A 14,199-nucleotide genomic window follows, 5' to 3' on the forward strand; every position below is an offset into this window, starting at 1 on the left:
CGTTCATAACAGAAAACAAACTGCTGCATATAAAGAGAGAGAGAGGGACACATGATGGATTGAGATAATTACAGCCTAAGTGAGCAGAGAGACGTGTCTGCAATGTTCACGCACAGATGTGTGGCGGTAAATGTAAACGTGACCTGGCGCTGGTTCATTTTGGGCTTATTGCAGAAAAAAAAAGATGAGCTGTTTATCGGCATGACAGCACCTTTTTGCTGAGGTGTGTTTTACTGTTGGTGAGTGAGAAGAAATAAAAACAGTGTATTTAGCAAGTGAATGCGTTTCTTCACCGTTTGTGGGAGCCAACGTATGAGGATGTGTTGTCTGAACACTCAGGTGTGTGTGATTATTCTTGTTTTTATTACATGATAGAAACTGAAATCTGCATACTAACTGTTTCTTTTTTTTTTAAGTTTAAGACCAGGTTTTATGGTCAGGATGAGTAATAGGTTAGATTTAGCCTAAGCCCTTTAAATATTTTTAATTTTCAGCTAAAACTTGTTATTATTGGATACTAGACTTGTTGTGGAAAAACTATTTTACTGGACTACTTTTACTGGACCCTTGCTGATGTATCAGGACCGTTTTTGTTGCCGTATAATCTGTTACTGGAGCGCAGTGTGGCTTGAAAGGTAAACTGCATTTGCGACTGGTCTGAAATAAGTGTTTTCTGAACTTAGTTATGTTGGAGCCTAGAATGGTTTACAACATTCAGATCTCAGGAATCTTAGCTTTCTAATGGTGTATAACCTTTAGGTACTTGTATGGGAGAGTAAAATACATATATATTCTGCCCACGGGAAGTGTGGTACTATTGGGTTAAAGGGAAGGGTTATAGATTCAGTTGTACTGTGACATTGCACTTCACAAATGTTTATATATAGAAAAATACTTATTATTATTACTTATTACTAGACATATAATGGATGTGATTATTCAGTATTTTTAAATGTGTTTTATTTGCTTAGACCAGATTTGAGAAATTCTGAATGGATGGTATTTCAAGATGTAGTATTTGCAACTGTGACTATATTTTATGAGTAAAAACATCTGAAGCCAGACTCCTGTTGTGTAGGACGGTTATTGCATGGGTGCAGGGACAGCTGCGTGGTCTGGGGGGGGTTGTATGTTATGGTACATTGTTTTGAACTCTGGTCTTTGGGTTTCTTTTGTTATGTATATAAGATATGAGATGATTTCATTTAAGACAAAACTCAGTGGCATTAAACAGTATTTGCTAGACAGACCACACCTTTAAACTGTGGGTGGGAACAGGAATCTGTTTTTTTGTTTGTTTGTTTTTTCTACTGCAGTATATTGTGATTCATAAAAGTATGACTGTTGTGTGATTGTTACTTATGATACTTACTGTTTAGTGTCCCCGTGTTCACACAAATCAGTCGTGTGTGTATTTCTGTGTTGGTATGAGCTCTACTTTGACTTCTTCACCTGTGGTACTGAACAGGCATGGAGACTTCGTCACATTTAGCTGCTTTTAAGAAATAACTGCTGCCACTAAGAATCACCTTAGTCCTAAAGTAAACCTAAACTAGGGTTGTTGCAATACTAAAATTTCAAACTCGATACTAAGAATGATTCTCGATTCTCGATACTATTTTTGATCCTATAGAGGTGGGGAAAAAAGTTTTTTTTTTTTTTTTTAATCAAAGTCGGAACACCGCAAAAGTAACAACACAATCTAAACAGTATAACATAATGTAAATGTAATGTAATATAAATATAAGAAAAGGCAATAACAAAGCAAAATAAATGCATTATTTTAAAGATTAGTTTGTGCAGAGATAGTCTTCATAGTCTTGAAGTGTTGTCAGACTGTTTGCTCATTGAGGTGCGAAAAATACAAAACTAAAAAAAACTTATTTACTGTACATAAGTGACCTTTTCATCACAATCCTGAAGATGAAATCAAGAAAACAATAGAACAAACTGGTTAAGACTTTCTGCTTTTTAAGACTAGATTATTTAATTAAAAAGATTAGCTTTTTAAATGTTTTTGTCTACAGTCTACATTAAAAGGCATTAATATCTGACTGTAAGCCAGAGTGTGAGCAACTAGTAGCACCTCCGCACAGTTTCTTTTCAGGCTGGTTAAGGAGCAGAAGAGAACATCTCCTGCTCTTCCTGCAGGATGAGCCTCCTGTGACAGCTTCTGGACGGGGGAGGGACCTGCGGCAGCATCCGCGACTCATTGAGAAGAGTTAACAATAAATGTTTTCACGTCAGTCTCAAAGTCTCCAGTAACACCAGAAGAAGTTGATAAATTCATCTCTAGTCACGTTTTTTAAAAGACTCATTAGAGAAGTCTAAAAACTTGCTAATTATAGCGTCAAGTTGTTTAGTTGGCAACGGTTTAAACAATGTGTCCTCCAGGCAGATGCTGTAGGTGCGGGGCTGCCAGCTGCAGTGCCTGTTTAAAATGGGTAGAGGCGGTTGGTCCTTTCCACGAACCACCAGACACCAAAGTGGCATTTAAGTATTGATACCTGTGTTAATTAATATTTAACTAGATACAAAATTTTAGAATCCTACCTAAAACCATTAAGGTCTAATCAGGTTTTATATGTGTGTTTCGCACATGTCTCTGTTTTTAACAGCAAGATTCTCAGGTCTGAAAGAGCACACAGCGGTTATGAGTGTAAAGAGGGGAAGAAAGTACTATTTTTTTGGAATTAAAGCAGCACCCACTCATAGCACTTGACAACAAGTGAAAGAAAAGCTGATAAAAAGCAGTTTCAGAACAAAAAATTAATGCAGATTTTAATAAACACACCTTAGATGATACTGAGAACTCAACTGGACAAACCAGCTTGGTGGCCTCAGTCTGTCTGATACTGCCCTCTGCTGTCTGAAGAAACAAAGTACAAACATTTATCTAAGCCAAACTAAGGTCTAAGGACCTTTTGTAATATGCGATGAAACAAAATTAAAACACACAAAAGCCGGCAGTGGTGCATTACACCAGATTAGACAAAAAGCTCAGTTTTTCTTTGCCTACAATCTTCAGGATCACAGATGAAATGCAGCTATGCATAAAGATGCACAAAGAACACACTATCACACTGCACTTAATTACCTCACACAGAGGCGAGCATGCTTCAGAAAGCTTGCTGTGAAAACAGAGGTCAGAAAGCTGACTTTTTTCCTTCTTCTTCTAAAGAAAGTATGTTTTTGCCATTTTCATTCCTTGCTGTAGCTTTTTCATGCTGTATCCAAAAAGCGGATACATACCGTCCCAGCTTTAAGGCCATATTTGAAAAGGTCATATAGCAAATGGACTTGTACGGAGCTTTTCCAGTCAGCTTGACCACTCTAAGCGCTTTACACTACATTTCACATTCACACACCCACACACACCCCGATAGGCACATTGGGAGGCAACGTGGGGTTTGGTGTCTTGCTTCGACATGTAGTCGTTTGGGAAAGCCTGGAACCTTCCGGTTGGAAGACGATTACTCCTCCTCCTGAGATGTATGTCTCTGCTTTTGTCACTGACATTGTGAGACTGCTGGACTGTGGACAATTTCAAAGGGGCGATAATTATTATGATTTTACACCGAAAACAGGATATTGTAACTGTTCCAATCGTTTCCCATTGACAGCAGCAGCACGTTTATATTCAGAACCGTTCCAGTAAATACCATTAAATACCAGTGATATGATCACATTACGCTCTGCACAGTTTATAATAATCACAACTTTCTGTGATAATGAGGCTAGTTAGTCATCTTTGACTGGACCGTAAACAGCAGGATTGGGAGTGAGTGTCTTCCAGACAGGTAAAACTGATCAACCTCAGTCCTTTGGTCCTGCAAGTTCTCAGTTCCAGAGCCTTCATGAGAAATTACAGTTGGAAAACTGTAGAAGAAAACTGACTTATTCACACAGCTCCAAGCACTGAATCCTCAGTGAAACTTAGCATTCCCATCAATCCCAACTGGAGTTGTAGCTGATAAACAGCAGAACCACCTGATGCAGGAATAAAAAGAAAATACAAAAAATGGAAAACAAACAGAATAAACAAACATGAATACAGCTTGTTGTGGTAATCTCTTATCTTTGTTTTTTTAATTATGTTTTTTCTGTTTGATGCACCGAGGGGCATCAGCCGGTATTTTCATGCTTTCGGGAGTTGCTGGAGTGAAACCTGTATTATTCAGTTCTTCACCCATTTTACTGAATACAAACTACTACCATATTACTGACAGTTTTGGGTTTTTTCCCCTGCTTTGAGTTTTTCTTGATGGATAGCAACCAGCTTTGAGGTGCATTGCTGCCGGCTAGTGGACAGAGTGTGCTAAAAGCTGGTTCTGTACATCAGGGATGTCCGTTCCCAGTCTTCAAGGACCATTGTCCTGCAGGTTTAAGCTGCCCCACTGCTGTAGTAACACTACATAACGTTCTGACCTTAAAACACTGTGCTGAATACAGATATTCATCATGCACATCCCTGAAGCCGTTGTTGCCCAGCAGCATCCTCAGGCTGAGAAACAACCCTTCACAATTTTTTTATTTTATTTTTTTCTGACCCAGAGCATCACATGATGGCTGTTAGGAGGCATGAAAGTCTGTCAAAGCTCAGTTGTGGGGATTTAACACACCTGGTTAAAAATCTGCCATGCTTGTGCAGAACTTGACAAGCTGGGAAAAGCTAGCCTATCTGAATCAGATATATTAGAGCTGGGGAACATCTAAAACCTACAGGAGAGTGGCCCTTGAGGACCACAATTGACCCTAATGTCAATAGAAAAATGTCTCATGTTATTACAAAGATCTCATTTTAAGATAGTTTCATCACCCAGCCCATAAACATCATCAAAGATTGCAGCATCCCACATTTTGGCCTATTTAGTCCCGGTTGTCAAGTCACCAAATAATTTCAGAAACCATCTTCCAGACTTGTCTTGGTTTCTTATTTTCTTATAGTTTTCAAGTATCTGTCTTTAATTGGTTTATTAGCAACTAAACATTTAGAAGTGAATCGAGGAAAGTAAAAGCTAACTGTATACTCCCACAGCTGCACCAAGAGTCCATCATAGCTGAGAAGTGTACCTTGCTGATTCGAGTCAGGGTGCCATTGGGTCTCTCTGGGCGCTCCTCGTCAGACAGCCGTCCACTGCCAAAACTGTCCATGGAGTGGGAGGAGATGGTGTGGCAGAGCTCCTCAAAGGAGTAGTCTCTGTCCCGGCACTTCTTGATCTCATGTAGAAGTTTAGAAAGTTCACTTGTCACAGCATCATCTTGAGAAAGTGAGAAGAAGGAGAAGAAAAAAGTAAAAAAAAGAAATACATCAAACATTTTTTACATTTTGAAACCAGTTCATGATCACCACAGCTGGCATGAAAGCAATAAAACCTACAGCTCAGAAGATGATATCAAACATTAGATTTGTTTACTTGTGATTAAACTCTGATCTCCTGCATTTACACTAACACTGAATTGTGCTCAACACTTTCTTTCCCTTATTTAAGAGTCTTTAAAGAAATCAAGATAATTATGGTGTCCACTAAAAACAGGCTGTAAGAGAAGAAGATCAGGATGAGGTTTGTTGCAGTGACATATTTAGAACAGAGGGGGCAGTGTTGTACAGGCTAAATGCAAGACAGCACAGACTGACACTGATTACCTCCATAAAAAGCACAATAAGGCTAAACTTACATATTTTTCACGTATTTGTCAGTTTGGCTAGCCAAAGGTTTGTGTGTGTGATTGTTTAGCAGATGTATGAGAAATAAAAAAAAATAATTTACTGAAAAATCTACTTCTTCAGTTTAGTTGTGTTACTTTCTCAAAATATAAATTTAACATATTTTAGGATTTAAAAAACATCTATTCAGAATTTATTCTCTTTCAGTTTCAGATTTAGTTTATACCTGATATTAAACCATCTGGCTGATCCAAATACATTCTGCTTCTACCTCCTGTTTTAAATAACCTACCCAAAATAAATAACGTATATCTTCCCAACTATAAGGATTGTATGTAAAATCTTTGTCTCAAAAGAGGGGAAACTTATCAGAATTTATATATGTGTTACTGTGTCAGAGTAAATTGACCTGGAAAAAAGTAGAAAAATCTACCTCTATGTTTTTTTGTTTATTGCTATTTTTGTTGTTTGTTTGTTTTTTCCCCCTCATCCCACGCTCCACGCATGTTTTCTGCCACTTGGCAGGCCAATTTTAAAAATACGTTTGTTCTTTTCCAGGTAAAATAAAGGTTAAATAAATACTACTAATAAAAATAATTCTCCTCCTAAAAGAAAACCTGTTTACTTCCAGTGAAAACCAGAAGACAGCAGCCCAGATCATCTAGAAATTAGTAATGTCTCATGAGGAACAAAAGTAAAAGCTAAAAAAAGTGAAGCTGAGCAGCTTTTCAGGTGGATTAATAGAGGTGTTACGCAGGTAAATACTTCAGGAAACCTTCAGTTGATGATGGACATCTCTGTTGATGGTCAGAGTCAGAAGGATCTAAAAATAGCCTCCAAATTCACACCATGAAGATCCAGAAGTGGCACCTTGTTTGTGTGATTTTGCTTGAAGTGGAGAAATTAGCAGAAGCTCTAACGAGGAACCGCTGGTCTCATGGGTTTGTTTCATTCCCATATAACTGCTTGGGGTTTGTGTGTTTCCTTTGGGTGGTAATGCATGGCAGTCTTCTACCTGTGATTTTGGTATGCTACGTGTTTGGTGCTACCTCCTGTACATGGGACTCTTATGATGAAGAGGTTAAAAAGGTCAATCTTATCCCATTTTAGATTTGGTATTAAAATGTGACTTAACTTGTATATAAAGAGATCATTTATGATCTTTATGAACATAAACATGTTTCCTTTGTACTGCAGTCCACAGTAAACAGGATATTTACTCATTTTTCTGCAAAACCCTGAACAACATTCAGCGTCAGCCCACCCCTGAAATTTCTAAACTCTTACTTTCACTCAGTCTCTGTGCAGCGAACTCAAGAGAAACCTGAAAAACTGAACTGCTGTGCTTTTTATTAAAAGTAATTTTATTGCTTTCAGTGGCTCCATGAGCCAGGTGTGCCCTATAATGAGCAACAACATATTTCCTGCCTTGTTCTGATGCTCCACTTTTAGTTTAGCTATATTTAAAACCAGCTTTATTTGTATAACTCAGCTCTAAAACTTAGAGCAAGGCGTAAAAGAACAAGAAGGCGAAACCTGAACCTTTGATTGCAGATTTTCTTGGATGTTTACTGTCACATTTGGAGAAATAGATTAATACAACCAGTGCATTTGGATTGTGCTTTAGTCAGATTAATTTCTGCACATCAAAAAAGAAAGAAAATAAACACGAGTTCATTACATAAATGCACTTGCATGCGTATATGTGTATGCTTACTCTTGTGTCTGAGGGACGGAGAGGCAGCTGGCGAGGGGACGGAGGTTCGAGGTGCAGGTACAGGACACTGACGGACAGGCTCTTTCACAACATTCTGTTTGTCCATCTCGTCCATCATGTAGTCTACAGAGACATGGAAACAGATCAGTCAGCAAGATGGACAGTGAGACAAGGTGAAGTGGAATTATGCATTTAAAAAAACAGGAATAAAAAAAGACAAAGACAAGTGGGACATGAGACTGAAAGTGAACGTGATCTAGGAGGGAGGCTGGGAGAGAAACACAGAGCGAAAAAGACCTTCTTACACAATCAATAAAACAGCACAGCCATCAGCATGGTAAACAGCTTGAGCTGCATTCAATTCACACTTTTTCCTGCACCACAAAATCCCTTCACAGCTTCCTCTAATAAAGTATTATGCAGTTCATAAAAGCAAAAGAGGGGATAATGTTTGGAAAAAATGAAGGGAGAGGAAGAGGAGGTAAATCAGGTTCGGATGTGGAGGCACAACGAACAGTTAAAATACAGGCTTACACAGGAAAATTAGGTGGCAGATTCCCAGTGAAGTATTTCTATTTACAGAATTACTGAAATAAATACTGGTATTTCCCTTAGTATGTTATATATATATATATATTACATACATATTAGAATTTATTTGTCATGTTTATTCAGCATTAACCACAGTCAATGATTAACTATTGTACTCTAAGACAGTAATTCTTGACCATGCGGCCAATGCTTGGGTGTCAAGCACCACCTAGAAGACCGCAAAAATCTTTCAGTTTTGCACCTGTGGGCCGTGAAAGCCACAAATAATTTTTTTAGTTTTAAATAAAGACACAGGAAATAACTGTTATTGATGAGAAGCTCAGTTGCAGTGCAGCTTCCCCACCACTTGGTGGCGGTAATGTGTCCGTTAGTTATTTAACAAACTCTAATAAGCAGAAGAAAGCACTCAGCTAGCTGCTAGCTTGTAGCAGAAATTATGAAGATGTAAAAATGAAAAAATGAAGACAGAAATGGTAAAGAAATAAAATAAAATAACGCCACTAAAAGACAAAAATATTGTACAAGAAAAAATACATTAAGTACAGTTTGGTAAATGGAGGTAAAGTCATCTAGCAACCAAACATCAACTCATGGGAAAGCCAGTGGAATTATTAACAAACAAAAAAGGAAAGAAAATAAGCTACAGATGCAGAAAATGTCTGGCAAAAAAGTTAATTAAATAAATACATTAATATTGTTTTGTTTTTAAATATCTAACTAAACATTTATTTTCTTGTATTTATTTGATTTGAACCATTATTATTTTCAAAGTATTTTATCATTGCATCATTTTATTGACTCTCTTTTTCAGACATCTTTCTCAAGATCTTTTTTTTTTCTTTTTTTATTTCACAACATATAATAGATTTTGCGTTTATAAGCCAGACTTGAGACTTGTGCAGTTTCACATACACGTGACATATTTGTCTTGATCTCATTGAATAATGTCATATTTTACAAGGTTTTAGCTGCAAACTGCAAGTAAATTTGGTTTAGTTATTAATATTGTTGATTACTAATGTATTTATTTGTCGTGTCTTCCATCAACCTCGTGTATTGGGTCTTGATTCATGTCAACACATTGCACTTTGAATGTTGACTGGTGTCTGTGGTGAGCTGCAAATGAATTTCCCGTATGGGATAAAGTTTTCTAAATCTCACATTAGAATGGGCCTTGAATCCCTTTGTACTGGAAAAGTTGGGCCCCAGCATAAAAAAATGCAAAGAAGCCCTGCTCTAAGACACAACCAGTTCTTTATGGGCACTGAAATAAGCCCAGTTCATTTCTACAGTAGGAGTGAATTGTGCTCTTTCAATCTAGTGAAAATTCATTCATGAAGAGATGCCAGCGGCCACCAGAAAGCCCCTCAGATTGTACAATTTAGCAAATGATCTATTTTTGTGCTTTGTATTTGTGTGTGTGTCCTTTTCCATCTCCTCCCCAACAGGAAATGGCATGCAGCTGATCTTTTCACCAAGTCACAGCTGCGCCTTCTCTTTCAGCTTCTTCCTCCATCTAATACTCACTGGTGCAGCCTCCTCTCCCACCTCTGCTTTGGAGAGATTACGTGTATGGCTGCTATTCCTGATTTCTGACATTTCAAAACGCTACCTGTGATTTGAACATCTACGAAACTCTTCCACTTTAGTGAGGCATCTTATAATCCTTTAGCAGCAAAAAACAGCCCCTGCATGTTTTTATTGATATGCCTAAAGGTAGTCAAGACATTTGCTAACTCATCCTCTACCCTACTGATCCATCTGTGATCAGCCTGTATCCTCTTCTTCAACATACATAGATGGAATTCAATCATAAGTCTACAGTCACTGCTCAGTCATCATGGTTTCAATATTTGGTGTCCATGCCACTGGCCAAAGAGGGACCCAGCGGACCCTCACAGACTTGGGCAGATCATGAAATTTACATCAACCAAGAGAGCGCAGAAGCCATAAACTGACATGTAAGGAAAAATTCAACCACTATGGAGCAACGTTACTCATTAGGAAACTACCTTAACTTGAAGTAAAGTCTGAAAGAAGCGGAAGTAAGTTTGTCACCCAGCCAAACATGAATTATTAATAAAATAAAAAAAGTAATGAGTTCTCAAAATCCCAGGAAAATAAGCAGCACTGAGCTTTCAGATGCTGTGGGGCGTGTCTGCGCAACATCCTGACTGACAGATCTGAGATCAGCTGACATTAAACCCACAGCACAGACGGAGCAGAGCTCATGTCACTAAAGCAAACTGCTTCTATATTTCAGGGAGAAACTTAGTGATGTGTTGACATACACCACTAACAAAAAGTTAGGAAATTAAACTTTCAGGTGGAATTTACAAAAAAAAGTAGAAGGTTCATGCTACACTGATATATCATGAATGCAGGGCATTTATATATCTTTTTCCTTCATTTCATACATCTTATTGAAACATAATCTACCAACTGTGGTGGGTATACCGCCACATAAAAACGTTACGTGTTTGGTACCGTCTTGGTCTGATGATGCCAAAATGTGAACAGGAGGATTCAGAATACTGTTTAGACACAAACTGGTAATGAACTAGAACATTTAGTGGTTGATTCGTGGTTCAGACTCTTCTTCTGGGCTTTTTGTTTTGCAATTAATACTTTAACATTCAAGCTGTTGTACACATCTAAAGAAAAGTTTAGCAGAGGTCAAATTAAATTCATCTGTAAAGGTTATGGAGGATTTTATGTTAATTTTACATCATACAAGAAGCCCAATATCCAAAATCTTTAATACCTTTTTTGTGAGAACTGTATCTGTTAATCTCAGCTGTGTACCATGCCCAGGAAGTCCAAAACAGAATTACGTTGAGTGAAACACTTTTACATTTTTTGTGATACACATTTACATCCACTGCAACACTTTTACGTTCTCACGATGCACATTTGCATCATAGAAACCATGTTTACATTTACAAAAGTACGATGCTGAAACACTTTTACTAAGGATTACTAAGGACTTTTACTGTGGATTAACATGAGTAAATGTATGAGTAAATGATTAATAAATAATAAGTGAAGTAAATGAATAAAAGGGAATTTCTTCTACATGTTAACAAGGTTTACTTGATTTTCTCCAAAGCTGGTTTATTAAACATTGTTCTTTGTTTTGTTTTTTAACTGCAAAGATAAAAAAAAGATCATTTTAAAGGTTAAAACATGATATATAGCACACAGCGTTCTCCTGTTTTTCTGTGTGTATCTCAGATTCTTGCTGTGGTAAACATTTAATAAGGTGCTGGAATCCCCAATTACATGTAGATTGCTCTGCCCTTTGCATCACTGGTTTTTCCCGGTTTAATGTTAGCTGTAAGTCTGTTATTTTCTAACTGCGGCCAGTTCATCACATTCCTGGGACTCTGTTCTCCTCTCTGTCTTTGCCTTTAAGTTAAGTTGGATTTGCAGATAATTTCGACTCTCACGTATTCTCCTCAACCTCGTCCTCTGCAAGCCTTTATCTCAATCTCTCCAAATTTTCTGTAACCACATGCCCAACAGACACCCACAGATTACACAATGAGAGATGGAGAAGCCCTAAAGCCACAGATTACAGTACTCACATCAACACTGTCTTTTAGAGGATATAATTTTGGGTCCTCAGGGACTGAGGAGAAAGTCACACTAACAATCACCGGTCAAACACACCGCAGTAAGGACGAGGTTAAAACACACAAAAAGAGCATTTTGGACAGTGCAAAGTAAAAACTGTGAAAATGTTATTTATCTGTCTGAATCAGACTGACAAAATGAATCTGTGAGTTTGTGCCCGAACTGTTGAAAACCCAGGTCCAAGGAATTTACATGACAAAAAATAATGTGATGGACAACATGTGAAAAGACTGTAGATCGTCTTAAACTGAACTGTGGAATTGCCAGTTTTTTTATTACATTTCTGTTGAAATGTTCATGGTTGGTCTAAAGTTAGAGCTCCATGAGCCAGACGGCTAAATACGGGCAGATTTTTGACGCTGTTTTGTCTTCACAAGATGTCAAAATAGAAGATGAGGTCGTTTCTTCTGTTGATAACAACAGCTTGTGTGTTTAAAGTAGGAGGTCAGTAGAATTTAGAACTTGCAGTAACTTTTACTAACACACACACTCATTCATCGTCCTCAGTTGTAGTAAAAGCTCCGGATTATTAGCTGCTACATTCACACATCATCCCACACACTGATGTTTAGGAGATGTTATTAGGATGCTGTTTGGAAACATCCACAATATGTCTAAGGTGACTATAGCAGGTTTCCACCACACTGGAACGTTTCTGCAACAGTTCAGAACGTCGCTACGAGTGTGAAAACAGATTCACAACTACTTTTACTCAGCCCTGATCAATGTTACCAGCACACTTACTTTAAACAAGCAGATACTACTGCTGTCGTGCATTCCTGAGGCCGATCCAATCCATTTAATCTTATTTAGCATCTAGTTCAGCACACAACATAAAGAGAATACTGTATTGTGGGAATATTAAACATGAACGGTGTAGCAACTCAACACATACAGCAGCTCCCATTGTTTCACGGTGGAAAATAAACTTCCTGGAAAACAAGATTTCTCAGTCGGATCACATCCTCTTCTTTTGTTACTGTCCACTCCGATATACTGCACTGTAGCTCAATATGTCAGCACCACTCGGATCTCAGTCTTAAATGTCACCTCCAGCCAACAAGGACCTTCAGAGAATGCTCTTTAAACAGATCCTGTCACGTCAGGATTATTACAGTTTTAGAGCTGCAACACTGACACAACAATACAAGTGTCTGTTCTCAGTCTTACCTCCATATAATCCGAACCAGTACATCAAAAATGTACTTAAAGGAGTACTATGTCTTTAATCTTTGTACTGACTGCAGCAGCAATGACGTAACTTCTCAGGTAATCTGAATCTAAGTGAAATGTCTCTTACCTTGAATCAGAGCAGTGATCTGCTGGGATTTGGGTGCAGGATGTTCTCTCAGAATCTCCAGAGCTGTTCTCCCCTGACTGTCTCTGAGACTGGTGTTGATTCCTGTAGCATTAACAAAACATACAGGATTAACTTTTAAACAGTTTAACAGCAGGATAAAAGAACATCGACAGCCAGATTTCATCCGATCTAACACCTACTCGTACACATTTAAAACTTCTTGAAAACTTTTTTCTTTTAAAATCTGGATTTATTTTGAATTTTTTGAGGATTAAAGCAACTTTCTCATGCAAATCCATGCTCGAGCAGTGTCAAGTCACAGCAGACAATAACACACAAGATTACACAAAGAATAAAACAAACTTCACCGTGTGCAGAAAAATAAACACAGATCTACTGGATGTTTACTTTGTCTTTCCTCTTGAATAGATCCTCATTTACCCAACAGCGCTGGCGGTTTAATTTCTTGCAGATCTCCACTTTATTATGAGAAAGGCCCACTAGAATCTGCTACATTCAATACTGGGCACCGTATTTACTTTACTAAAAGACAAACTGCACTTAGAACATAACTTTGTGACCCTGTTTTATCTTTCTTTCTTAAGTTTTGTACATTTCCTGTTTATTTTCCTATTCGTTTTTGTTTTTTTGATTTTTTCCAGCACTGAATATTTTAAACAGTTCAGAGCATTTCTATAAAAACAAAAGAAAGAAATGGTGGTCAGACTTGGACTGGAGGTAAGGATAATTTCTGGAAATGTGAATGAAAGCATCACACGAGGGCCTCACAGCTTCCCAGTTTTATAGAATAACCACCAGCTGTGTAAGTGATGAGACATCTGATGTGAAACTGTCATGGTGGAAGGAACAGGTGATGGAGAAATGGCTGCTCATTATGTCAGGTTGTGGATGAAACATAAGAGAATGAAGAGAAAAGTCTAGATCATCTACAGGTAGGGGGACTGATAGGGGACAACTTTGCTGGAAGTGCATACAAGGGTTGAACCTTTCTGGAATAAAGGTGGTACCCTTTCAGGTCACTAGTTTGGCTCCATGATTCCTCTAAGCCCAAAATTATGTCTTCCAGGGGTCTAATAATTTAATTAATATACAACCATTCAACGATCAATGAGCCAATAGCCTCAATTCAGATGGAAAACATCAAACACCAAAGTGATGTTCATAAAGTCCCACTACTGAACTCTGGCAGATTTTCTGCACTTTGGCGGGAAGCATAACTTTCTCAGCCTCGCGGTGCTGCAGGGCGATGGCGGCTCCAGGAATGTGCATCATGAACGTCAGTGTGACATCTAAACCAGTCAAAGT

At 38.0% G+C, this 14,199-nt stretch overlaps 1 protein-coding gene across 6 annotated transcripts in view; it reads right to left on the reverse strand.

Annotated features, from left to right (window-relative positions):
- The window catches only part of anks1b (ankyrin repeat and sterile alpha motif domain containing 1B), a 268,578-nt gene that overhangs the window by 151,445 nt on the left and 102,934 nt on the right, over nt 1-14,199 (reverse strand). For all 6 annotated transcript variants that reach the window (XM_041977072.1, XM_041977075.1, XM_041977074.1 and 3 more), the window contains 3 exons: nt 12,874-12,975; nt 7,386-7,508; nt 5,074-5,261 (listed from right to left, as the gene is read on the reverse strand). In XM_041977072.1, coding sequence (XP_041833006.1) covers nt 5,074-5,261; nt 7,386-7,508; nt 12,874-12,975 — 413 coding nt within the window. The remainder of the gene's footprint in view (nt 1-5,073; nt 5,262-7,385; nt 7,509-12,873; nt 12,976-14,199) is intronic.

The sequence above is a fragment of the Melanotaenia boesemani genome, chromosome 23, assembly GCF_017639745.1.
Source record: "Melanotaenia boesemani isolate fMelBoe1 chromosome 23, fMelBoe1.pri, whole genome shotgun sequence".
Classification (NCBI taxonomy): Eukaryota; Metazoa; Chordata; class Actinopteri; order Atheriniformes; family Melanotaeniidae; genus Melanotaenia; species Melanotaenia boesemani.